Source organism: Bombyx mandarina, chromosome 10 (genome assembly GCF_030267445.1).
Source record: "Bombyx mandarina strain Sakado chromosome 10, ASM3026744v2".
Classification (NCBI taxonomy): Eukaryota; Metazoa; Arthropoda; class Insecta; order Lepidoptera; family Bombycidae; genus Bombyx; species Bombyx mandarina.
In genome coordinates this window covers 5,145,500-5,171,109 of record NC_143217.1, presented here as the reverse complement: position 1 = coordinate 5,171,109, position 25,610 = coordinate 5,145,500, and the positions used below count along the sequence as shown (strand labels likewise).

General features: G+C 37.2%; 1 protein-coding gene across 2 annotated transcripts; it reads left to right on the top strand.

The window, feature by feature from the left end:
- Positions 1-597: 597 nt before the first annotated feature.
- Positions 598-24,359, top strand: Ack (activated Cdc42 kinase). 2 transcript variants are annotated; one of them, XM_089730293.1, is made up of 11 exons: positions 632-829; positions 905-1,014; positions 1,170-1,417; positions 2,172-2,586; positions 3,089-3,290; positions 4,553-4,748; positions 9,471-9,596; positions 10,393-10,472; positions 17,079-17,303; positions 17,883-18,005; positions 19,435-24,359. In XM_089730293.1, exons 2-11 carry the CDS (start codon positions 928-930, stop codon positions 20,466-20,468), a joined length of 2,736 nt encoding a protein of 911 aa, XP_089586419.1. In that variant the 5' UTR covers positions 632-829; positions 905-927; the 3' UTR covers positions 20,469-24,359. The 2 variants fall into 2 exon arrangements, with proteins under 2 accessions (XP_089586418.1, XP_089586419.1); XM_089730292.1 differs by having other exon boundaries at positions 598-1,014.
- The last annotated feature ends 1,251 nt before the right edge of the window (positions 24,360-25,610 follow it).

Here is a 25,610-nt window from a genome sequence, read left to right as displayed (position 1 = left end):
GCCTAGATAAAGAGTTGCATAATTTTCTTGTAAATAGTTTACTTGAGTAGCATTAGTACATAAATTAAGAGAAGACCGAGATTCTAAGCCTGACCGAAAAAAAAAACTTTGTTGTGATTCAGACCAGACCTTGGTGTCAATCATGAGTCATGAAGTTTGGATAATAATATGAAACCCAAAAACCGCCACTGCATTGCGATTTCATCATTGTATGATTTTTAAACAAACCAAAGATTATTAAATTTTGTTGAAATTTTTGATTGTAGTTCAATATAACGCATTGTGGTAATGATGAAAAGCTTTAATGCGTATAAGACCCAAATATTAAAATACTCATAGCTATGAATCCTACTTGTCTCGAAACGTTAACTTTAAATAATTAGGAGTATTCAGATTTTAATAATTTTTAAAATTCTTTTATTATAATTTCTTGATTTTATAAATTTTTCCTCCTTCGCTTGTTTGAGGGTTTTCGGTCTGCATGAATAGTTAACAAACAATGCAATACCTACCGACAATACATCATACACAGGCGAATAGAGTGTAAAATCCATAGACCTATTGGTAAAATGGTAAAATCAAATTGTAAAAAATGTCAAACACATTTTGACATTTTAGACAGATGTCAAATCCAGAAAATGTCAATCGGAATACGGCTAAATTTTCATGCGTCTTGTTGATTTGATTCCAAGAATGCTAAATTTTAAACTCTTCTCCGAATTTGATTACTGAATTAAATATTTTCAAAAAGAATCACTACATAAATAATATTTAGAATTTTTTTAAATTCATTTTGCTGTGATAGACTTTTGTGTGAGCTAAGATTACAGTGCGTTCCTCTCACATCCTTTAACTTCTATTTACTTCACTCGCGATGGTATTCATCCTGTGTGTACATTTTAAGCTTATAAAATAATCGCCAAAGAGATGAATTCAGGCACGGACTGGCTCTGCGATATCTTGCAGCATGTACAACTTGAACAATTTTATGTACCAATAAGGGATCAATTACAGGTAAACAAGAAGCTATTTACATAATTATGCCTGTATTACAATGCTGTCAAACACAAAAAAAATGGTTTTAAAATACATCTTTTTATTTTTGATAGTGATAAAACAAATCCTTTTATTTATTAGTGATATAATTAATAGGCTAAAGCTATTTTTAGATTACCAGACTAGCTCATTTTGATTATGTACATACGGAAGATCTTGAAAGGATTGGTATCAGTAAACCAGGAGTGCGCAGACTATTAGATGCTGTCCGGAAAAAGAAATTGCAGTTATGGAATAGAAAATTTTGGAATAAACTTTTTGGTACATCAAGTTCAGTTCCCAAAGAGAAAACAGATATTGCGAAACCAATTACACAAACTGAAACAAGGACAACATGTATCATACTTGAGAAGGATATTGTGTGAGTAGGATACTATAAAATTGCATGCAAATGTAAGAAATGATCATCTTGGAACCTCTGGGTCTGCGGAGGGACTTCGGTTCTCTCTGTATTTTATACCGTATGTTCCATGGGGAGTGCTCTGAGGAATTGTTCGAGATGATACCGGCATCTCGTTTTTACCATCGCACCGCCCGCCACCGGAGTAGAGTTCATCCGTACTACCTGGAGCCACTGCGGTCATCCACAGTGCGTTTCCAGAAATCTTTTTTGCCACGTACCATCCGGCTATGGAATGAGCTCCCCTCCACGGTGTTTCCCGAGCGCTATGACATGTCCTTCTTCAAACGAGGCTTGTGGAGAGTATTAAGCAGTAGGCAGCGGCTTGGCTCTGCCCCTGGCATTGCTGAAGTCCATGGGCAACGGTAACCACTCACCATCAGGTGGGCCGTATGCTCGTCTGCCTACAAGGGCAATAAAAAAAAAAAAAAAAATATCTTGACAAACTATTTCTAAACTTGCCATATTAGATTGTAGTATAATTGTAGAATTTAAAATTGTGCATACCAACAAGTTTCCTGGCTTTTAAAAATTCTTTTTGTTGTCCTTGTAGGCAGATGAATAAATGGCCCACCTGATGGTAAGTGGTTACTGTCGCCCATGTACTTCAGCAATGCCAAGGGCAGAGCCCAGCCGCTGCCTACCATAAACCATGGCTATCAGTATTTAATATATTAATAATATTCAGTAGTCTTAAAGCTAAAGCTTTCTGCAGGTTACATAATGAACTTGGCAATGGATCATTTGGTGTAGTCAAAAGAGGAGAATGGAAAATTCCAGACCAAACACAAACTGTCCCTGTAGCTGTGAAAGTATTGAAAGCGGATGCATTTGCCCAGCCAGGAATTTATGATGACTTCCGAAGAGAAGTTGAGGCGATGCATAGCTTGAAACATGTGAATTTGATCAAATTACATGGAGTAGTGTTCCATCCATTAATGATGGTCTGCGAACTAGCTCCAATGGGTGCTTTATTAGATTATATAAGAGGTCAAAATGGAAAGGTGTCATTAAATTATATTTCAAAATGGTCAACCCAAGTGGCTGCTGGTATGGCACACCTAGAGAAACACAGATTCCTGCATCGTGATTTAGCTTGTAGAAATATTTTATTGTCAACCTTGGAATTGGTAAGTAAATAATGAAGTTATAGTTACCATCCAGACTGTGTAACTGTGCACATAAAAGTGTTAATTAATATACACTACAGACAAAATTAAATCCTTATTGAATCCCTCACTAGTACTATATACTATCATAAAACAAATCAGTGCATCTGTTTATTGAAAAAATTTGTAAAAGTTTAGTGTTTCTTGAATTTCGTCTCTGCTTTAAATTTATTTGTACAATCAGGCAACACACAAAAGTTCTGGTTTAGTCTTAAAATGTATTTTAATTATTTTCCCATCATATCAATGGAACATGAGATTGAACAATAAAACCAGTTTATAACAAGAGGGTATAGAAAATTACATTACTTCAATTAAGTAAATATTTCTAACCATTGCGAAATACGTTCATAGTTTTCATATAATGTTGTAAGAACAAAAAACGTTATACAATAATAGTAAATTTCACTTTTTTATTACAAAATCATATTGTATATTAAATACAAACAAATCTATGAAACAGGTAAAAATTGGTGACTTTGGCCTGATGCGTGCTCTGCCTGATGCGGATGATTGTTATGTCATGAGTGAAAGAAGACGCGTGCCGTTTCCTTGGTGCGCCCCAGAATCTCTGCGCACGAGGCAGTTCAGTCATGCATCTGATGTATGGATGTTTGCTGTTGCCTTGTGGGAAATGTTCACTTTTGGTGAAGAGCCCTGGATAGGTGAGCATTTTCAAACTTTAAATTCTACATACATAGATATCAAATATATTTCATGAGATTATTAAAATAACAAAAAACAAATTGACCCCTTTTTTGTTATTAATAGATAGTGACTTCAATAGAGCAAAAGTAAAATGCGCTCTGGTTGTACCAATGTCAGGTGCTTCTCTATACGACCATGCTCTTTTTTTGTTTATCACTGATCAGGGAGCTTATTAATACATGAAATGAATTATTCACTGCCAATGAAAAACAACTCTGTTTTATAATTTTCATTTTTTATTCTCAGACTTAAAAAACTGGTGCCTCTTACAAAATTTCTACTTTACTAACTATTTATTAAAGTAGCTAACCACTATTGAATTATTTATAAAATTTAATATCAAGAACCCCATCAGCTTTTTCACAATCAAATTTATTGTTTTATTTTGCATACAATTTATAAATTATTGTTATTCTTTTAAAAAACCAGGATATAGAATAGATAGAATCAGCCAAAATAGTAATAAGGGGTAGTAATAAAATTATACATATTTTCTATGATCTTTGATTTGTATTTATATTTTTAAGTTAATCAGTCATCTTGAAGTTGGACTATATTACTTAATTAATACAGGTCAAGCTCAAAGCTCATGAAAGCGTTATAAAAGTGTGGTGTAGTCATATAGAACACTAAAAACCAGTCAATTGTATTGTCAATAGGCCATTATCAGTCCACACCTGTTATGTAAATATTTGGGTGAAACACTAATGGCATTTTTCAGATGAGTAATTTGTCAATATTTTCACTTTTCTGTGTTATCAGAAGATACAGAGTTCCACTTTTAAATGAATAAAAAAAACAGTATATCACAGTTAAACACCATATAGGAATAAATATCTAAAAAATAAAATGTTTAAATCATTTAAATTTAAAATAAAATTTAATTATGACAAAAAAGTAATCAACAAATTAAATTTGTTTAATTGAATTAAAAAAAAAAAACAGAAATTTAATTAACTAATACCCACAACTTTCTGGCTCAAAGCTTTCTTGCGTCATATGGTTTGAATATTTATCTAAAAAAGATTTAATTAAAAGCACTTTTAAGAAAGAAAACTATTATAGTAAATAGGTTCGAGCTGTGATTATGTTACATGGGTTAATGTCAAAAAAGTATTTCCAAATGGCTACTATAGTCTATGCGCTAGCAGTCGCGGCCACATCCAGTACTGTAATATTACCGTAGCTTTGTGTTTTCAAATGTAAATTTTCTCATTAGGCCTCAACGGTTCGGAGATCCTTCGGCTAATAATGCGTGAAGGTCAACGACTTTCGGCCCCCAGTGCGTGTCCCCCGGACGTGTACATGCTCATGATGCAGTGCTGGGACCTGAACCCTAAGGAGAGACCAACGTTCGCCGGCATCCTGCGATACATGGAGACCAACAAATTCGAAACCTCCATAGCATCGTTGAGGTGAGTTTTATTTTTTACACAATAAAGGTGAATTTGGCTCTCCAAATCAACGGAAGGTAATGGGTGGCAGTCTATATGTCAAACTGGACTGGAATTAAAATATTTACGTCGCTCTTTACTGAAAGGTCAAGGGCCGAAATGGCGCGCGGCTTAAACATAATTCATCACAATTAGCACATGTATATCATGATAGAGATCAGGATACATTAATTTACCGAATACATTAATACACATTATTTTATTGTAATTGATAGCTGAAGGCGGGAGAAAAAAACCTAATAGTAATTTTGTAGCCTGTATAGTTTTATTGTGACCCTCTTATGTGGACATGTCTTTGTCTAGGCAAAAATCCAACGTAAATTAATTATCTAACACAGACTTCAGCTTCTCGGGTAGAGAATATGCTTTCCAAGGTTAGATATATTACCTTAAATACTTTTATCCTCTTTGAGCTCACAACTAAAGTTGCTTTCAGACTACACTATAATATATTAATATAATAGCATATTATATAGCTCATAGCACAACAATATCGCGCACCATACATTGTTATAGGTAGTTTTCCAATTACAGAGCATAATGCGACTCAGTGACGCACAATGCCGAATTATGCTCAAGCTTAATTGGAACGTGAATTAGTTTTCAAATGCATCAGCAGAGTGCGCTAAGTTAGCACAGTTTTAATTAACATTGATTATTTCTAAGAGACTACGACGAAACGAAAGCCTTACAATTTTTTTCAACATTAAATAATATTACTAACGATAATATAAACAAAATTTCGGTCAATGTCAACTTAAAGAAAAAACACTTGTCAATTTTCTGTCACTGAGTCGGTATCGATTGCGAGTATAGACGAGAGTTGTGGCTTACCGTACGTTGTGTACCAGCTGGTCGCGTAATTTCAGGGAAATCGCGCGAAAGCAAAGCGTGGTAGTGGGAATCGCCAGTCGGAACCTTCACAGAAAGAATATCGTTAGTATTACAGGCCAGTGAAGCTGGAGCAGACAGGGTAGTGGTGTCGTCAATTAATTTTCGATTCTTACAATCTACAATCAAGGTGTAGTGACACAAAAAAATCTACACCTATAATGGGCTTCGTCACATCAGCCATTATAAATCTCCATGGATAATTGCGTCGAAGTCCAAGGTCCAGGTTGAGCTGCGAGTACCCATACGTGTCAATGGTTGATCCGTTGGCTGCTGTCAGTTTGTAGCTGGTAGGTGCACGACGCTCTCGTAGCTGGGCCCGTGGGAAAACGCAGAGGTCGCTACTGGTGTCGACCAAAAACTGGGTTTTCGTGGTGCGGTCAGTTATGAAGAGGCGACCTGGAGAGTTGAGGCAGTCGTCTGTCGCCATTATCGACTGCCTGTGGCATTTCCAGACTCGTTGTAGTCACACGGCTTCTGACATTTGCTTGCCTTAACCCCGAACTTCGCATGGTACCAACAAACGGGATACCGTCGATAGCTGGAAGCAGATCGTGTTCTACTGCGGGATGTCGAACGCCACCGAGGTCGAGAACGGCTCTGGTAGCGGTTTGTGGTGCGAGTCTGGTCTTCAAGTTTTAACGCGAGGCGTTCCACCATTTTCCTCAGCTCTGCGATCTCACTGGACTGGTTGACACTACTCGTCCCGCATGTTGAAGTGGCTGCAACGTTGCATGGAGTAGTTATTTCCTGTATTCGGTCAGCAAGGTCCGACAGCTGTTCTAGTGAATGGGTAGGCTGCGATGCTACTATCGTCTGGATACTGTTCGGCAGGCGGTTACTCCAGATAGTTCAGATGAACTCACGTGGAACGGACGGTCCGGCCAGGTCCATAAGATGTCTCAGAAACTGCGACGGTTTTCGGTCACCCAGCTCCTCATGAGTTAGCAATTGCTTGACCTTCTTTTCATGGGAGGTGGAAAGACGTCTAATGAGCTCGCTCTTAATTTTATCATAGCGATTGCTGGTCGGAGGATGCACGATAATATCCTTTACCGCCTTCGCATGAGGAATATCTAGGTTAGTAATAACGTTGTTGAACTTGATGTGGTCCTCTGTAATACCATAGTTTTCGAACTGGCCTTCAAGAAGTGCAAACCTAATTTCTGGGTCCTCTGGAGAAAACGGAGGCACCTTCAAATTAAACTTCCGAATGTCGGACGGCAAAATGTCGTTGTCGTGTACAGTGGAAACGCGCATTTTTTTTGTTCGTCGGGGTTTTACGCTGCTACCTCCATGAGAACCAGCGGTCTCGACAGAATCACTGCTGCTCATTATGGTGTTCTTCAGGGGTCACCAGTATAGACTCGAATCGTTGGTCTCCGCTATAGATGTGGTCGAGTATGTATGCGTCGTCCGGACGCGTAGCGTAATGTGGTAAAGGTACCTGATTAGGCGCCGTCGGTGTTCGGTTAATAAATTAAATACAACACCTTGCACACCAATTAAATGTTTATTCAATTACACTTAGTCTAGATCAGAATACAAAACAGTCTATATTATTATAATTATGAAGAATTAAAGGTTACGAGCACAGACAGATATTCAGTTTATAAACAGTACACAGAAGACACTTTACACGACAATACAGTAACGATAGACACAAAGAAAGCGCGTTATCACAATTGAGGCAAAAGCTTCGAAAACAATACAACAGTATATAATTAGCACAAGCGACGTGAGTTTAGTCTCGAGGTAGGTTTCGACTGGGGGCGTGGCTAGCCGCGATCAGCTGCGCAGGAGTGCTGTGTCGATCTACCCGCGACATTCCGTCCAAGCGCGCGTGTCCACAGCGCGAACGAACGGGCGACCAGCTGATTGACGCGGCACGATAAATTGTCGTGTGTGTATGTCTGTTTTATATGTAATGTAGTAATAATATATTAATAGATATGTTATATGTGTGAATGTATATTCTGTGTGTATTAATAATTATATGAAATAAATATATTATATAAATTTTATATTGTGAAGAGTAAATGTGTGTGCATGTAATGTGGGATAAGCCCACAGCGAGTATCACGCGAGAGCAGTACTTTTGAGAGTGCTCGATTGTGCGAAGCGTTGCTTTAGTTGGAACATTCAACGTTGAGCATTATGCCGCATAATGCGCTCTTGTGCTGTAATTGGAAAACTACCATGGACACGTTCACGGGAACATTCAACGTTGAGCATTATGCCGCATAATGCGCTCTTGTGCTGTAATTGGAAAACTACCATGGACACGTTCACGCTGTACTGTACTGTATATTATTGGTTAAGTATATGCTGCTATACTATATGAAACCATAGTATAGCGTAGTCTGAAAGCAGCTTTATGGAGGACAACGCCATATTAACTTAAGATTCCTATTTCCAATTTCGTTTTACGGTCTTTTTAATTATAAAAAACACTTTTCCCTGTTCTACTTTTTAAAATAATTAACAAACTTAAACTTCACCTTAAATTTTTCACGCAGCACTTCATACTTATTGTATTAATAGAACAATTACTTCACTTCGTGCGTTTCTCACGTTTTAATAGAAAGGCTAAACGCGAAAGGCGTGCATTGAATATAAAAAAAAGTTCTTAATTATACTTTTTTCTTTTACGTAACCAACAAATGATATATCATATTAACGAACGCATACATGTAATTGTTTGAAAGGTACAACCTTTGTTTTGTAGTTAATAATTACCATTTTAAATATATACAAGTGTAAATTTATTAATATAAATAACATTTTTAGACGGACATCGTCATTGCCGTATTCTCTAAATTCTAAATGTTATGTACATAAAGGAATTAATGATAATAATTGTATGAAAATAATGACATTTAAAAATAATTCTGGAATTAACAACACACACATGAACATAATGTGTTTTGATGGTAAAAAAAAATCTCACACTCACACAATCTGCGTCTTAGGTTTTAGGATAGTTTTGACAACACCCAGCTTTGAGTTCGATTTTTTCGGGAACAATTGAAATTGTATTAACAAGGAGTAGGAACAATTTAATAAAATGAGGTTCGTAAAAATGTGCACGGATACGTACCACCTAGCTGCTTATTTCTGCCTTGTATTGTAGGAATCGTGCGTGCAGAGATGCGATGTTATTTTAATGCATTTGTGACTTGATATATTTTTTAGTTGGCTTTACCGCGTAATGTTCTTCACTCATCACCTAATGTTTAGCAGCGATTTGATTTAGTTTACTGGTGGTAGGACCTCTTGTGAGTCCGCGTTGGTAGGTACCACCACCCGCCTATTTCTGCCGTGAAGTAAACAAAAACGTTTCGGTTTGAAGAGTGGGGTAACCGTTGCAACTATACTGAGATTTCATTTCACTTCATATTATCATTTTTCATTTTTAGAAGAATATAAATTAAGACATGACCTAAAGGTCTTAGTAACCAGGTCATAAAATCCAATAAAAAAAAATAGACCTTAGAACTTATATCTCAATGTGGGTGGCGCATTTACGTTGTAGATGTCTATGGGCTCTAGTAACCACTTAACATCAGGTGGGCTGTGAGCTCGTCCACCCATCTAAGCTACAAAAAAAAATTTCGACTTAGTTAAATCGGTCGATGCGTGAGTTGCTCTAGTTAAAACTAGCCACGGTCAAACGAACTCTTAGTCATCAATAAAAAAATACACCAATTTTATTATATAACATGTCTGAACTGTCTAACGCATACGATGAGTGTAATATGAGGGGACATGTGCCATTATCTAATTCAACAGCTACAGGAAGCAAGGCCAGATGAGTGTGGATGCAGGCGATCCGATTATCCTCATCGACAAAAGACCGGAACTGCACTGGTGGAAGGGGCAAAATCAAAGGTCTTTGGAAGTTGGATTGTTTCCCAGGTATTTCACTAATGTATTGTAATTTTTTGAAGTGAAAACTTCTTTAGAATCGTTGTGATTTCAAACCGGATGCAACGGAAAAAACGACAGGTAAGAGACACACATACAAAAATGTGTAGGATGAAGCCAGCAAAGAATGAGACAGAAATATACATACTATTTAATACAGCGCCATCTGTGAGATTTTTTAATACTAACGTGTGTATGAAAGCTCTTGTAGTGAATTTTAATTTAGGATTATACGTGAAATTAAAATATCAATTCACAGAGGGCGCTACCTTACAATTATTTACTAATGACAAAATTTTACATATACTTAAGACGTTTAGGATAATTGTATTTTAATTTTGGAAGGTTTCACTTCTACCACGTGTGAATTGCACACATGTAATTTTTTTTCTGTACATATTGTCTAGTAGCTTAAGAGGCTATTTCAGCTACGCCGGGACGGGTAGCTGAGCTCGTCCACGCATCTTAGCAATAAAAATAAACATTAAAAATGTGACTCGTCCCCACTCGAAAATTTACTTATTAAATAATCGTCTCAATAAGTCGTTGTTTGTTAGTAAATTACTTCATAGTCGATTTTTTTATTACCAAAATAGTGTTCAAGGTGTTAATTAAATTCACATCAATTATTAAAAATAAAATTACATTTAGTAATTCAACGTCCAACACACGATAAACGAAGCGAAAGGCTGCAATATACATGTGTATGTGCGTATGTATTTCATGCTTAGCTATAGTCTCATCGGAGCGTCACTTTCGCTAGTAATCACAGTGAGTTTCTTTTCAGCAACATTCTGTCTGCGGTCAAGCTTAAGAACAACCATCCAGCTTCGAAGAAATCCCAAACGTCATCACCCTGTCCTTCGGGTGAGTGATGTTAGAACTCCACATTTCTAATATTCATTCGGAGCGCTTTTAAAGTTTGTTTTTTTCGTTGTTGTTCCGTGAACCACTTAACTCCAGAGTTTAAGTCAACTGTCTGCGAGTATGTAAAGTTAAGGAGAGCTAAATTAAATTAGTGAAGACGTGTGAGTCCGCACGGGTAGGTACCACCAGGTTAAGCAGTAATGCGTTTCGGTTCGAAGGGTGGTGCAGCCGTTGTAACTATACCGTGAGACCTTAGAACTTATATTTTAAGGTGAGTGGCGGCATTTACGTTGTAGATGTCTATGGGATCCGATAACCACTTAAAATCAGGTGGGCCGTGAGCTCGAGGTTACGATTAGACATGGTTTTTTTAAAAGTGATATTTACTGGTGGTAGGACCTCTTGTGAGTCCGCGCGGATGGGTACCACCACTCTGCCTATTTCTGTCGTGAAGCAGTAATGCGTTTCGGTTTGAAGGGTGGGGCAGCCGTTGTAACTATACCGAGACCTTAGAACTTATATCTCAAGGTGGGTGGCGCATTTACGTTGTAGATGTCTATGGGCTTCGATAACCACTTAAAATCGGGTGGGCCGTGAGCTTGTCCATCCACCTAAGCAATAAAAAAATATATGAAGGTATCCGAGTTTAATTACTATTTGGTGTCCGGAAATATTATCGTACCTAGCGCAAAAGAGCACACGTAGACATAAATTTGTTATTTTATCAGGAGTTGTTGAGCCATTAATAAAATAATTATCTTCCGCATGTTATGTGCTTAGGTTCATCGTTCAGTAGGATTAACCGATATCGTTGCTCAAATGTAAATTCAAAGTCAGCCTGTTACATATTCACGTTTTACTTGAGACATCATGATGAAATTGCATACAGCTTGTCAAAGGCAGTGAAAAAAATTACAATTCAACTAATACAAATAATCAGATATAGATCGCCACGAAGAAACAGAAAAAAAAAGAGAAACAAAACAAAAAATATATGTATCTAAAATTTTTGGCTTTTTTGTTGCTTAGATGGGTGGACGAGCTCACATCCCACCTGATGTTATGTGGTTACTGACAACCATAGACATCTACGACGTAAATGCGCCACCCACCTTGAGATATAAGTTCTAAGGTCTTAAGTATAGTTAATTAAATTTGGTACCTAATATGGTTACGATTAGACTTTTTTTTTTTAAAAGTGATAGTATTCGGTCAGGAGAGTGACGTAAGCTGCCTTTTATACCGAAAAACATCTTACTCTCACGGGAAACTACCCTTTCCCTTAACCGCGCGGGCTAAGCCGCTAAGGCTAAGCCGTTTTCATACAATTTCAAGTGACATGGCTATATTTTTTTCAGTATGGCGGTATTATTGTGTCATTATCAAATCTTTTATTTTGTTATTTATCTAGAATTGCATTAACTTAATTAGATTGATTTCAGTACACTTTATATTAAATCTAATTAGTTTGGCATGCAACCAAATAATTACATTAACATGATCTTGCGCCCCGATGCGTTCAGTATCGAGTTTTTAATAACACGATGTAATAAAAAATAATTCTAAAAGATAAACGCTAATATTCGACGTTCACGTTCCAATGCTATCGGTAAGAGATAAACTTCATTCGAAATTCGAAATACGAAATTCAAACGTTGTATGCGTAAAATATAGATAACATAAAAACACTCTTCTACCGGAAATTATTACCGGACTTTGGTAGTACTAAATATAACGGTCTTATTCATAATACGTTATCAGAGGTTTATAGCCCCGTTATGAGACTAACAAAAAGTGTTATTCATAATAAAAATTAAATAGTACCATGATATTGTAATTATATTTTTTGGGAAAATTGATTGATGGCCATTTGTCTCGGAATATGCTAGTAGGCGTGACTGTACTTTGTAATTCATATTGAAAGCATTTATTTCACCATACGCTTGAAGCGGTACTAAATCAACTTGTCAACAATATCAATTAATTAATTAATTAATCTCTCCTATATAATGTCGACATGTAATTACGCACTATTTCTTGTGCATACAAACATGTAAAATTGACGTATTCTATAAATTTTATCTAATGTTTACATTTGTATGTATGTACACGGTTGATTCGAAGTCTCTCAATTGTTTACTAAAAGCTGAAATATCAGGACGTATTTTTGTTCATCGAATTCCTATAACAAATAAGAATGAAAATGACTGACTCGGTCGTGCAGTAGTTGCGCCGATATTCGTGGGTTTGATTCCCACACAAGGGGAACATTTGTATGACGAACAGGCTTGTTTGCTATTTGTCTGGATGTTTATTATCTATATATTCAAACGTATATCAGTATGTATGTCAGTCTCTGGTAGCCATAACACGGATTCTTAATTTGGGGTCGGATGACCGTGCGTGATTCGTTTCCAGTTATTTATTTGTTGATTTTAATGAAAACCAATTTCTTTACATTACATATTACCTTTTGTTTTCATTGCGCAGACGTGTGGGACAAGCTCACGACCCACCACTTAGTATTAAACGTAGGCATCAATGCGTGATCGCCGCGGCTGACCTTGAATACGCGAATAACGCGGTCTAAATCTCAATTGTATAGTACTAGCTGTACCCGTCCGCTTCGCTGGCCATTTAAAATTAACATTATAATTTCTCACCCCCACAAAGATTCCCATCATTAACGCCCCCGCAACTGTTGTAGGGAGTTCAACGCTCATATAAATATTAGCCTATCCATTAAATACATGTATTTTCTACATGGATACCAAGTTTCAAGTAAATCGAATGCATGGTTCAGTAGGTATAACGGAACATCCGTAAAAACCACGGTAAATTTATACCTAGTCAGGTCATAAATTCTGTCACATGTTTAATGTAAAATAATTGAAACAAGTTTATTCATTATGTAACCATTCATATACCAAAATGAACTTAACAAAACATAGATTCTTATGACACTAAAGTTTATTCAAAATGACCTCCGTGATTTTGAATACAGGCCTTCAATCTGCGCGGCCAGTCGTCTATCGCAGCACGAACGAGGTCCATGTCAATATCAGCGGCTACCTTAATCAAGGATGTCTTGAGTGACTCCAAATTGGGATGAGGCTTTGAGCACGCCTTTACCTCCAAGTGTTGCCATATCTTGTAATCTAACGGATTCAAATCTGGACTGGAAGAGGGCCAGTCTTCGTGCCGGATGAAGTCGATTTCACGCGCCGCCAGCCAGTCTTGTGTGCTCTTCGCTCTATGAGCTGGCACCGAATCTTGTTAGAATACCTAGTGCCTGTTATTGAACATGGTATGAGAAACAGGTACCACAAGGTTCGTCAGGACTGTATTTTGATACACAACTGCATTCGTTTTTACACCTTTCTCACAAAAATGTACCTCAGTTAAGCCCCAATAAGAAACTCCCAACCGTACCATGAGCGAGGATGGAAAATGACCTCGTTGGACACGCGGAATACGGTTGCTCGCTTCTTCACTACTGTGTGCGCACACCTTATCATTTTGTTTGTTGTAGCTCTCTTCTACGGTAAAATTTTTTTCATCCGAAAAAAGAATTTCCCGATATTTTTTCCCGCGTACCGCTTCAACAAAGCGCGGCATCTCTTCAGTCTCAGGTCCATTAGACGAGCATTCAAACGATGTCCTGTTTTTCTTCGATATGCCCGAAGCCCTAAGTTTTCATTTAACACCCTTTTCACCGTGGTTCTGCTTAACCCCATCTGAAGGGCCAACAGTTTCTGCTTACGTTTGGGATTTCTTTGAATTCGCGCCTTCACAGCTTTTATCACTGCTGGAGTCCTAACAGACCGAGGGCGACCACTTCTTGACCTGTCATCTACACTAGAGTCTTCATTGTATCGTTTGATGGTACGATAACCGAATCTTTTGGTTATATTCAAAATTTTCAGTATGTTAAAAATTTGAATTGGCGCGTAACCGCAACGATGCAACGTAAGAACTGCAACACGGTCTTCTTTAAGCGTCCACTCCATATTTAAAAATGAGTAAAATTCTAAATGTATACTATTTTTATTTTCATGAACAATTCGAAATTCGAATTCAATAAACTTTTTTGTGGCCAGCATTCTAAAAGAAAAGTTTTTACTGTGTGACAATACTTATGACCTAACTAGGTATATGTATTAGTATAGATAACGACGGTCCCACGTTTCAAACGGAAACATCTTACTGCTTCGTGGTATAAATAGGCAGGATAGTCGTGCACACTCGTGTAGGCTCGCAAGACGTCCTACCACCAGTAATTATGCAAAGTATAATTTTGCATAATATGTGTCACTGGAAAATGCAGTTGCACCTAATTCTGTCTGCCCTGCTTGCTACCGATCTACAGTAATCTACAGTACAATCAATATCTACAGTTAAAGAACAAAAGCGATAGATTTCTCAAAATCGCCACAATTATGTAACGACTTTATTTGGAAGACAAACTGAACTTAAACTATATTAAATCTAACCTTACAACTAAACACCATTTAAATGTCTCTCCGCATTTAAATAACTAAAAATAATTTAGGCGTCGCATCGCCTAGAATTAAATAATTAACACAAAACGTAAAACAAAAATAACAACAATTTGAAAAAAATAACAAAAAAACGTAGTAAATAATCAATTAAAAATTTGCATTCAACCATTGACTGTCTAATGTTCTCCTAATAATTAATTATAATCTTAGTAGAAGTGTTGAAAATGTCCACAGTTCAAAGCAGTCAACTAGAGCATTGAAACTGTTAGCAACTCTTATAAAATATGCATTACGTCATTGTGGATTCTCCTGTTTCTTTTAAACCATATTCGTGATTGCGTCTGAATTGAAATGTTTATACATAACAGTAATGTATCCATGGAATACAATTACGTGTTGGCACATGAGAATTGCTAATCAATGTCTCGTGTTGTTTATCACAGCTTCTAACAGTGACTAATCTAGTTATATGCTACACGTGTAAATTTAACACATCTATGTATTTCTTTATATGTGTAAAATGAATATTTATTTATTATAAGTTTTAAATAATGTATACTGATAAATCGACCACTTAGTTTTAAGTGCAATCTTTAATTGTGAAACGTGCATTACTTTTTATTATTATTGCATAGTTGTGTTATGGAGCTTACGACCTGTCCGGTATAAAATGGTTTCCGTGGCCCATAGACAATACAACGTTAGTACCGTAACACACTTTGAGATATGAGGTCGAAATATCATCTGGATCACAAAAATTGTACTCGTATTATGTAACGAAGTTTTTCCCCTACCTATTCGCTTTAGGCTCCCCGCGCACTAGGCAGCCAGGCTGCGGCAACCGAAATATTTGAGCAGCCAGTTATAGAAGCCAATCGACGCCCATTTATGATCTTTTCGTCGAGCGATTTGGACTTTATCTCGTCAAAAACGCAAATCAAAGAAAATACACTGGATTCATACTCTTTATCTAGAACGGCACTCAAAAGGCTTATTCTATAACTATTTTATAGATGTTCATACATACCCCGATCGGTTTTCTTAAATACAAGAGATTGTACAAGCATGCTTTGTCATATAACTAACATTTGGAAAAACGAATATGCATTGGCTGCTACAGCAAGTGCGCGGGGACTGATAGCAGCCACATACATTCGCCAACACTCGCTCTGGCTGCCGTGCAACAGGCGCGTTGTATTGGCTGCCGCAGCCAAGAGTTCCGGGCTGCTTATGTGCGCGGGCTCCCATACAACGCCATATATTCTACTGGCTGCCTAGGGCGCGCGAGTCTAAGAGGCTATTCCAGCTAAGTCCGGACGGGTAGGTGAGCTCACGGGCTCAACCTGAGAGAATTTGCTAACACTAGCCCTAGCCCTAGCAAGAGCAGTGCTTCGCAGAATCTACCACCGGATCGGAATCGTGACCCACTGAGAAGATCCGGCGAGAAACTCAGTGGACAAACAGTTGTTCTACCGAATAAGCCGGAAAGCATGACTGCTTCGGGTTTAATGTGGGCAGGGCGATAATAACTACTCATTCGTGCGGGCTTAAAATACCTACCCGCTACTAATTCCACAAAATAAAATTATGCGACTTTGATCCTTATTACACGATGTCGTAAGGCTTCGAGCACGCGCACGTGTACACCGACGACGTAACCTATAGGCCACGACGACTCCAAAAAATATATTCGGTTTCCTCGTATTTTATTCAAATTTCAATTTATCGTTAGTGTTTACAGAGAGTGGCATAATATTGTCCCAAAAAAAAAAAAATTTTTCTATCGTTTCTCTGTGTTATTTTTTTCTCTCTCTCAGGATCTAACATTAACGAGAATGTTTTTTTTATTCTTAAATTTCCAACAAACTTAGTTTCCAAAGGCTCGAATATATAATGCTGTAGAACCAATTTCGATTTTCGATTTTCAATTTTCAATTTTTAATTTCGATTATCGATTATCGATTTTCAATTTTTGGATGGAATTGAATTTAATCTACGAGTACTGCAATTCAAATTCCGAACTCACATGTTAACTTCCGTTTGAATTTTCGAGTGCTCAATTTCGAATTTGAAGATTCAAATGTGTTTCGCATTACGATCACAGCAAAATCGTCGGTGCTGAACTCGTCGTTGTCGAATGGAGATACGCACGAGTCAGCCGTAGTGCTCAGGAAACGCAGAACGATAGAATCGACGCAGCCGTCCAGCACGCGCGCCGGTAACGGCGGCAGCAAACAGTTCAACTACAACAAACTTATCAACGATCGCGCTTTGCTGTCCGGCATGCAGAGGTGCACGAGAGACCCCTATTCCAAAAGCTTGAACCAAGGTAATGAGAATATAATCTATATTAAAAAAAAAGGTCGCAGTAGAGCAACCGTTCACTCTCCCCCTTTGCCTTTTCATGAGTTCTATCTCGTGCGAGGTTTGGATGCTGATTGTTGAGTGACAGGAGTTTTTAGTCGGTTCGACTCCGACATGTTCCGCCCTCCATCCCCAGTGGAAGGCGGAAGTCTGGTGATTTCCTCCTGACAAAATAAATAAAAATAGAGCAATCGATATCACAGCACACCAGACTGCTCATTTCGAGTTTTTTAACTTCTCGATCGCGTAAAAGTTACCAGGCATAGGCCTTCTCCGATTTACACCACTGACCCTGGTTTTCGGCTTATCTCATCTATTTCTCACTGTCACTTTTCGCAAACTAATTTCAAAATTAATTGTATTGAATGCTACTGTTTCTACACCACTTTTTTTGTATGTACCCATCGTGTGCATTACGCCTGCATTTACCTGAATATTTTATATCAATTGTAACTCCTATAGTCGAATAGCATATAGGAAATTTATTAAAAATAACAATGGCTCTTAATGTCCTCAACGAATCCAATCAATATTTACTTTTCAGTTAAAGAAGACCTGCTAATAGACCTCGATTTGCCGCCTTCGACCAAACCGAGCACACCTAAGCGAGCAACGAACCAAAATAACGTTTCAATAATCGACCAACCAATAGACGTCCCAGAGATTGGTAACGCGATTTTATTTTTTGTATAAAAAACATACGCCTGGTTTTTGTTGTTCTACTCTTTAAAAGTGAAAGTCTTAATCGGAGATCAGTAATTAGTCATTGGTGCGGTATTTACGTATCAATTGTATGATTACGAGTGACCCGGACGTCGTACCTGTTATGTCATTGACGAGAATGTCAGGAGCTCATAGTATATTTTTCGTTATAACGAATTTTAGTGTCAAGCAATCTTTGTAATGCCTACAATACTATGACTTGAGAGTGAGACGATCTATTTGGCTAAAAGGTCTCGTTGCCGGCTCGTAAAATCTTCAAAAAAATGCCGATTTACTTTCGAAACTCAATATGTGAAATCGTATAACATCATTGTCAGACATTTGTTAATCTTAAGTATGTATCGAGATTAGATGATATGTATGATAACGTAAGATTTAACAAATCGAAATGTCACTTTATTATCGCTCAGTTATGAGTTTTAAAATTTTGATTCAACGGAATCCGGATATTGTATTTGTCGCTGAATGGACGATCGTGCAAAGATATCGACCGATATCTTCACGATTTCCTGACACAGTGGGCAATCGTGCAAAGAGGTTGGGTAGCACGTAACGATGACCGAGACGTCTTCACTCTTCCCAAGTCAAGTAACGAATGTGTCAGAAGGCTTTTAAAAAAAGGGCTCTGAAACTGCGAGACAAAAATTTTTTTTGTATGGAAACTATCGTCTTCTTGTATCGGATGCCCTAAAGTTATATGTTGTTAAAGTTATGGCATTTAATTATTGTCTAAACACAAGAAAATAAAAAATAATAAAAATCATACAAGTCTTTATTTGAGTCGTCTATTATCAAAGGTGGCAATCTGTGCATTTAACAAAAATTTTTTATTGATATGTCAATACAGATTGATTTGAATATAATCGTCTCCTTCAAAGAATACGGTTCAAAACCTGCATTAAATAAAGGTTAATAGTTAACCTGTTATTTATCTAAGATGTCGTTCCGAAGAGTTTTGTGACTTCCAATGGAATACAAAGTCAATAATTCGTTTTTCTGATTTACCAATCATTGTCCAAAAGTCAGATTGCCGGCTTTGATAATAGTCGACTCATTTGTTGTTGTACATTTTATCAATCTACTCAATATAAGTAATCTACAGGAGCAACGAGAAACTAATCGAAGCGAAGCCATCTAGTGGCCGATGCCCGTAAACATTTTAGTTGAGTGCTTGAGTTGCTTATCTATAACTAATTTATGTGTGGTATCTATGGAATGTGTTTCGATTCCACTCGAGCGATGACACTTAAGACTCTGCCGCAGCACGCCACCCGAATTGACCTGACGTTTGACGAATAGTTGCGCCTCTCATCCACTAGATGTCGTGCTTTCGTGTCCGGATGCGACATATTGATTAATTTTGTCTGTTACAGGCGATGGAATCGAATGGGGCCAGCAAAGCACCGAGAGCTTACCAACGTTCTCAGTGTATTCGAGGAACGCTCAGTCGAGTATGCACGGTGCTAAGTCACTGGACAGTCTCGCGACGTCATCGAACGTGGGCACGTCCACTGGCCAGTGGGCGGAGGATCCCTTCGACGCGGCGTCCTGGCCCGCGGACACCGGCCCGAATGTATACTCGACAAGTTCCCTCAACGCCGTCCCAATGCGCCCCAACCACGAACTAGAAGTAAATGAATCGAATTCGATGCGGTCACGACAGAACGAATCTCACGTATACTCGAATAACTACGTTACGACCCGCGACACGGACGCGTCCCGTCTCCACAACAACGCGGCCACGTTTAAGAACTCGAATAGTTTAAATACGAATACACTGATGCAGAATGCGTACAGTTCGTTGGCGGAGATGTCCCTCGACGATAGAATTTCCGAATCGTTGAATCTCAGGTCGAAAACGAATGAAGACAATCTGTACGCGAACAGTACGTACGGCGAGCGACCCGGCACGTCGACCGCGCCCGAAACCCGCTACAAAGACATTCCGATTTATAACAATTTCGATATTAATACCGCCCAACAGCAGTTCATAATCGAAACGAAAGATTACTACACGAAGTTGTCGTCTCCGGCGAAAGCGAACACGAGCAACGACTACGAGAAGAACATTTACGTGCCAAAATGCGAGGACGAGACCGAGAAACTGAGGAATTTTAGCGACAACGTCGAGAATTCGAAGAATTATTCCGCCTTCAAATATCAGAACGTCGATTACGGGAATTACTCGTACGATTACGGAGCGAATGTCGCTTCGACCTCTCGGGTGCAGTACGACGAGGTCAATGACACTGCCAGTAATTTTTACAGCGAAATAGGCGACGCGTCGAACTTGTACGCGAGCCCCCAGAGAATGTACACAAACGCGTGCTTATATGATGAAGTGTATGAAGAAGCTACGCCTCGTCCGCACCGACCAGCCCCGCCTTGTCCAAAGAAACAAAAATAATTGACCAGTGAATTTCATTGAACAAGCCCAGTGATGATGGTGGGGCGCATAGGTTGGTCTGTTGTCCTGCCAATTTTTGCCGCGAAGCAATCATGCCTTCTAATCGGAAAGGTAAGAGCAATGTTTTGAAGAAATTAGGGCTTCGACCTTATATTTCCGGCTGGGTGGCACCGTCCACTTTGTAAGGACTATGCAAATACTATGAGCTCAGCAGACGCGAGCACTCCCGTCTATGCCACTAAAACTAGTGCCACTGAACAAAACAGCCGAAGACGATGATTTACAGGTCGTTTAATTTTAAGTACCCCGTTTAAAATTAGTATATCAACATCACAAACATATTGAAAGGTAGACAGAAATGAAAACTTATGGAGAAACAAAATTCAACTAATTCGATTATTTTAGTAAAGACTGATGAGCTGTTAAGCCTTCCTGGTTTTGCTTTAAGCACTAACATGAGGTTACATAGCGTCTACATTGTTTAATTATTGTAAGAAATTAATGAATACATAGGACTAAAAAAAATCTCGATGTTATTTATATTCATGTCTTCGAGTAGCGTTCACTTTGCACTCATGTAATTTTATAGTTACAAAAACTCAATAAAAATGAAAAAAAAATCAATCAATCCTATTATAATTTGTTGTAAAAGGACAATGCCCATTTTTTAGGGCGTTTGGGCCCTTAAAAAAAGTTGTCCGGTCATGATAGTTTTAACTTAATTTGATAGACAAAGAAATATCGTTTCATATTCAGAAAACGATTTTTATATTCTTACCCAGGTTTAAGAGAAATTTGTTTTTTTCTGCAGCTAAAATTAAGTTGTTAATTCTTTTCTTCGAAATCAATAATCGCTCTCATCATTATTTACAGTATTAAATAAGTAAATTGTGGTTAATGTTGCTAGAAATATGTCCTTACGTACATTTTATTATTATTATATCCTCATAATCAGTGCCGGATTAAGCAAGCGCGGGGTCCGTAGCAAATTATTTCAAAGAGCCCTTGATCTAAACTTAAATCGAGCCATCTCAATTCTGCTACACATCCACACTGTGTCGGGTAAGAGTGCTTGCATACGTCAGACTTTTTATAGAGCTGATTATCAGGCTGATTGAAATTCTACACGTTTATACAAACAACTTTGTCTTAATAAGTCACTCAAAAAATTAAGCTCGGGCAGAGAGTGGGTTTAAATATGCGGGGCCCCCGTTCGCGCGGGGCCCGTAGCAATTGCTACTCTTGCTATATGGTTAATCCGGCACTGCTCATAATAATAATAAAATGAAATGAAAATCCGGAAGCCGGCAACGATATTGTTGTTGTTGTTTTTAAATTCGCCAATAAGCAGGCAAAGAGCGTAGCCTATACAGCCTAGTCTGTCGTACAATTTTTTTTTTTTTTTAATAAAAATCTGGTGTATCTCATTTTATTGCTTTTTGGGAGTTTTGACGTCAACTCGATGAATAGCACATTGAGTGAGCGTGAATTTCCGCAGACCATTTATCTTGAAAAAAAAAACAGTCACTGCTATGTTAGCCACAGTTTCATTCAAATGCCTCAAAACAACACCCAATTTATATATTATACATCACAATAAACTATTAAAAAAACATTAAAATAAAACTTCAAGTGAGGCTTCACTCGGGTTGCTGCCAAAACTCTCTGATTATATATAATAAGAATAGAGTAATGGTAGGCCATTGAGATTTTTACTAATGGAATCAATAATATCTAAAAATATTAAATAATTCATGGTTTTGAGTAATAATTATTATTACGATATATAAATATTGAATTGAACAAAAATAAACTAAAAAGTCTGTGAATTGTAACCATTAGCTTTTTTTTTTTAGTTTGTTGTTCAAGTCACAGACATCTCTTTCGTTTGGCAGCTTAAAGGTTTACTATAAGGCTTTATAGGCTAAATCCTTTGCCTATTGGTGAATTTAAAAACTATGGCACTCAGTTTTGGCATGTTATCAAATAAGTAATTTATTTTTTTGTAAAACAATGCCAGGTTGTAAGAAATGTTGATACATAAACTAAACAACGTGAAAAATAAGGCATAGTTTTTCAAGTACAAATAGTTTTGACATAAAGTTGGCCCACTTTTAGGCATTGTCGTTTGATTTATAACAATTTTTGATGGCAGCGGAAAGATTGAATACATTAAAGTAAATCGATACTTTTGTACGATTTAATTGTGGAGTTTTGTAACTTAGACATTAAAAGTCTCGTTTATTACTTTTTTTTCTTTTCAAATGCTATAGTATAAGGGGCATCTAAGTCATTGTTTAAAATAAAAACCTTAACACTTAAAAAATACCATTGTTCATCACAAAGCGGACATCCAATTCAATTGTGTGCAGTATATTACGGCTATGCTATGCTTAAGGCAGGAACGTTTTTTTTTATTTTTTTTTTATTGCGTAGATGGTTGGACGAGCTCACAGCCCACCTGATTTTAAGTGGTTACTGGAGCCCATAGACATCTACAACGTAGACGCGCCACCCACCTTGAGATACAAGTTCTAAAATCTCAGTATAGTTACAACGGCTACCCCACCCTTCAAACCGAAACGCATTACTGCTTCACGGCAGAAATAAGCAGGGCGGTGGTACCTATCCGCGCGGACTCACAAGAGGTCCTACCACCAGTAATTACGCAAATTATAATTTTGCGGGTTTGATTTTTATTACACGATGTTATTCCTTCACCGTGGAAGTCAATCGTGAACATTTGTTGAGTACATATTTCATTAGAAAAATTGGTACCCGCCTGCGGGATTCGAACACCGGTGCATCGCTTCAACACGAATGCACCGGACATCTTATCCTTTAGGCCACGACGACTTTTTTTAGATGTCGCAGCGAATTAAAATAAAACGCGCTTTCTGAAGAGTATCATTGATTTTTTTTTTATATTTAATATTTCTCAAAAGGTCTAGTTACCATGTGCCGTAAATGAAAATAGGGATCATCCCGCGATAGCGATATCACAATAATACGTTACGTATTTAAAAGTAAACGAAAATATTCATTTCGAAGCCAGTTTGAATTTTGCGAACCCGCATTCTCAAGCGGGTCATCGACCGCGCGCGTCACCCGATTTTCAATTGGGCTACATTCATGGAAATATACATGAATATTCAATACTACTGCCAACCTCCGTTTTAGACAAACGCCTTAAAAGATATGGGATCGGAAAATTCTTTATTTTTGGAACTTTGTAAATCTCGGATAAACACGGTCTCTTTGCGGACGACGTCATTAGAATTACAGAATATGCAAGGTTTAAACACATATGACGTCATCGACGATGTAAATAAATTTTATTTAATGATTTATTATATAAAAATGATTTAACAAAAATACAATTAATGTTTTCCGATTTCCCTATTGTATTCAATATAATATAATGACAATAAATAAAAAAGTTTCCAGTACTAGAATATCGAATATACTCGTAAACATCATTAGGTGCCTCACCATTATGTACCTGTTAGAATAGTACACAAAGCAAATTTTACTTTTAATACTCGACAAAAATTTAATATCTCATAACTATATATAGAAGCGCTTTTTTGTTTGTTTTGTAATATCGTTAGATTAAATTAAGTATTACTAAACTTAGTATTACACTACTACAACTATATTATCCTTAACTTGATGTAGCCTATTAATTTGTAAACAATAAACCGTTTCAATAGTAATGTAACAAAGTGCCTTATTTAAGATCTGTATTATTTGCTACACTATGAATTAATTAAAAATAATAATATCACGACATGCTTTTTTAATGTGCATTCGCTCATATTCGTCCACAGCATGTCACAAACATTATTTTCTAATCAAGATGACTAATAAACAAATAAAAATGTCTAATACGACAAGTGCTCTTTCAATTGCCCTCCTTTTGCCTTGATAATATCTTGAATTATGAATGTCTTTCAAAATCACAGTTATTTTTATAATGGAAAATATCAAAGACCTAAATTCTTACGTATTTGCAACATATCTATTAACGTTCTCGCCTATACTTTACAGGGTTAGTAATTAAAAATAATACGGTTATAAAATACTATATTTGATTTAACTTTTTTTACTAAATAAAGAGTAAAATTTTATTATATTAAAATAGAACTTAAATATTGGCTACTGTACTGTATCATCTTAAGATTTTCGAAATTCTGTCAAGATCTTTCGATGTCTTTAACTTCTTTAAAACATATTAAATATAATTTCGTATTGTTTTCGTCTTTCTTTAACCACATTCCCATCTACCATTACTATTTTTATATATTTAAATTTAATGATATTATTATTGTAATAATTATTATAATACATTGTGTGTTTGTCTGTGTTTTTAATCACATTTATAAAGTACTGAGTTTTAAATGAACCGATACGAATTTGAAGTAGGAATCGTAACTGTGTGAATAAAATTCGAAATTGAAAAGTACTTGAAAGTCACAATAATTGTCGCAATAAACGAAATTTTAACATAATACGTTGTCATTTTAATAATCCCGCACACTTCACAATGATGGCAAATTTATGACTAAAATGTCGTAAAAGACGATGCTTTTAATTCCCGATCCTGCGGACAGAATGGAAAGCAGTCGACGTCGCCCAAAACACGTCATCTCGGATCCTCCCGATCCACTAACGGTGGTTTAGGTACACAAGCACCGGTTACCGTTCTCGTCGAACCCGTCGCTTGCGACGAAGGGCTCGACGAGTAAATAAACTCTCAGACACAGCCCACTGAGTTTCTCGCCGGATCTTCTCAGTGGGTCGCGTTTCCGATCCGGTGGTAGATTCTGCGAAGCACGGCTCTTGCTAGGGTTCGTGTTAGCATTGTTGTCAGGTTTGAGCCCCGTGAGCTCACCTACAAACGTTAGGGCGAAGCTGAAATAGCCTCTCAAGGCTATCAGCATAGGTAGGAGAGAAAAAAAAAAGGATTAAAACTTCTATTTGAAAATCTATAAATATTTACTAATTTACCATTAGTTATCAGATAAACAGATTTTATTTTATGAGTTCTACTGAGGTTTTTTGCGTTGTTCTTTATGGGCAGAAGAAGAGTTCATTACTGGTGGTAGGAAGTCTTATAATACCGCACGGGTGAGAGCTACC

Bases quoted from the DNA above. Each gene is read 5' to 3' on its own strand.
- Ack (XM_089730292.1), top strand. From the start codon at position 928: ATGAATTCAGGCACGGACTGGCTCTGCGATATCTTGCAGCATGTACAA. The intron at 1,015-1,169 runs GTAAACAAGAAG...AGCTATTTTTAG, and splicing joins CAATAAGGGATCAATTACAG to ATTACCAGACTAGCTCATTT. The intron at 1,418-2,171 runs GTGAGTAGGATA...AGCTTTCTGCAG, and splicing joins ATACTTGAGAAGGATATTGT to GTTACATAATGAACTTGGCA.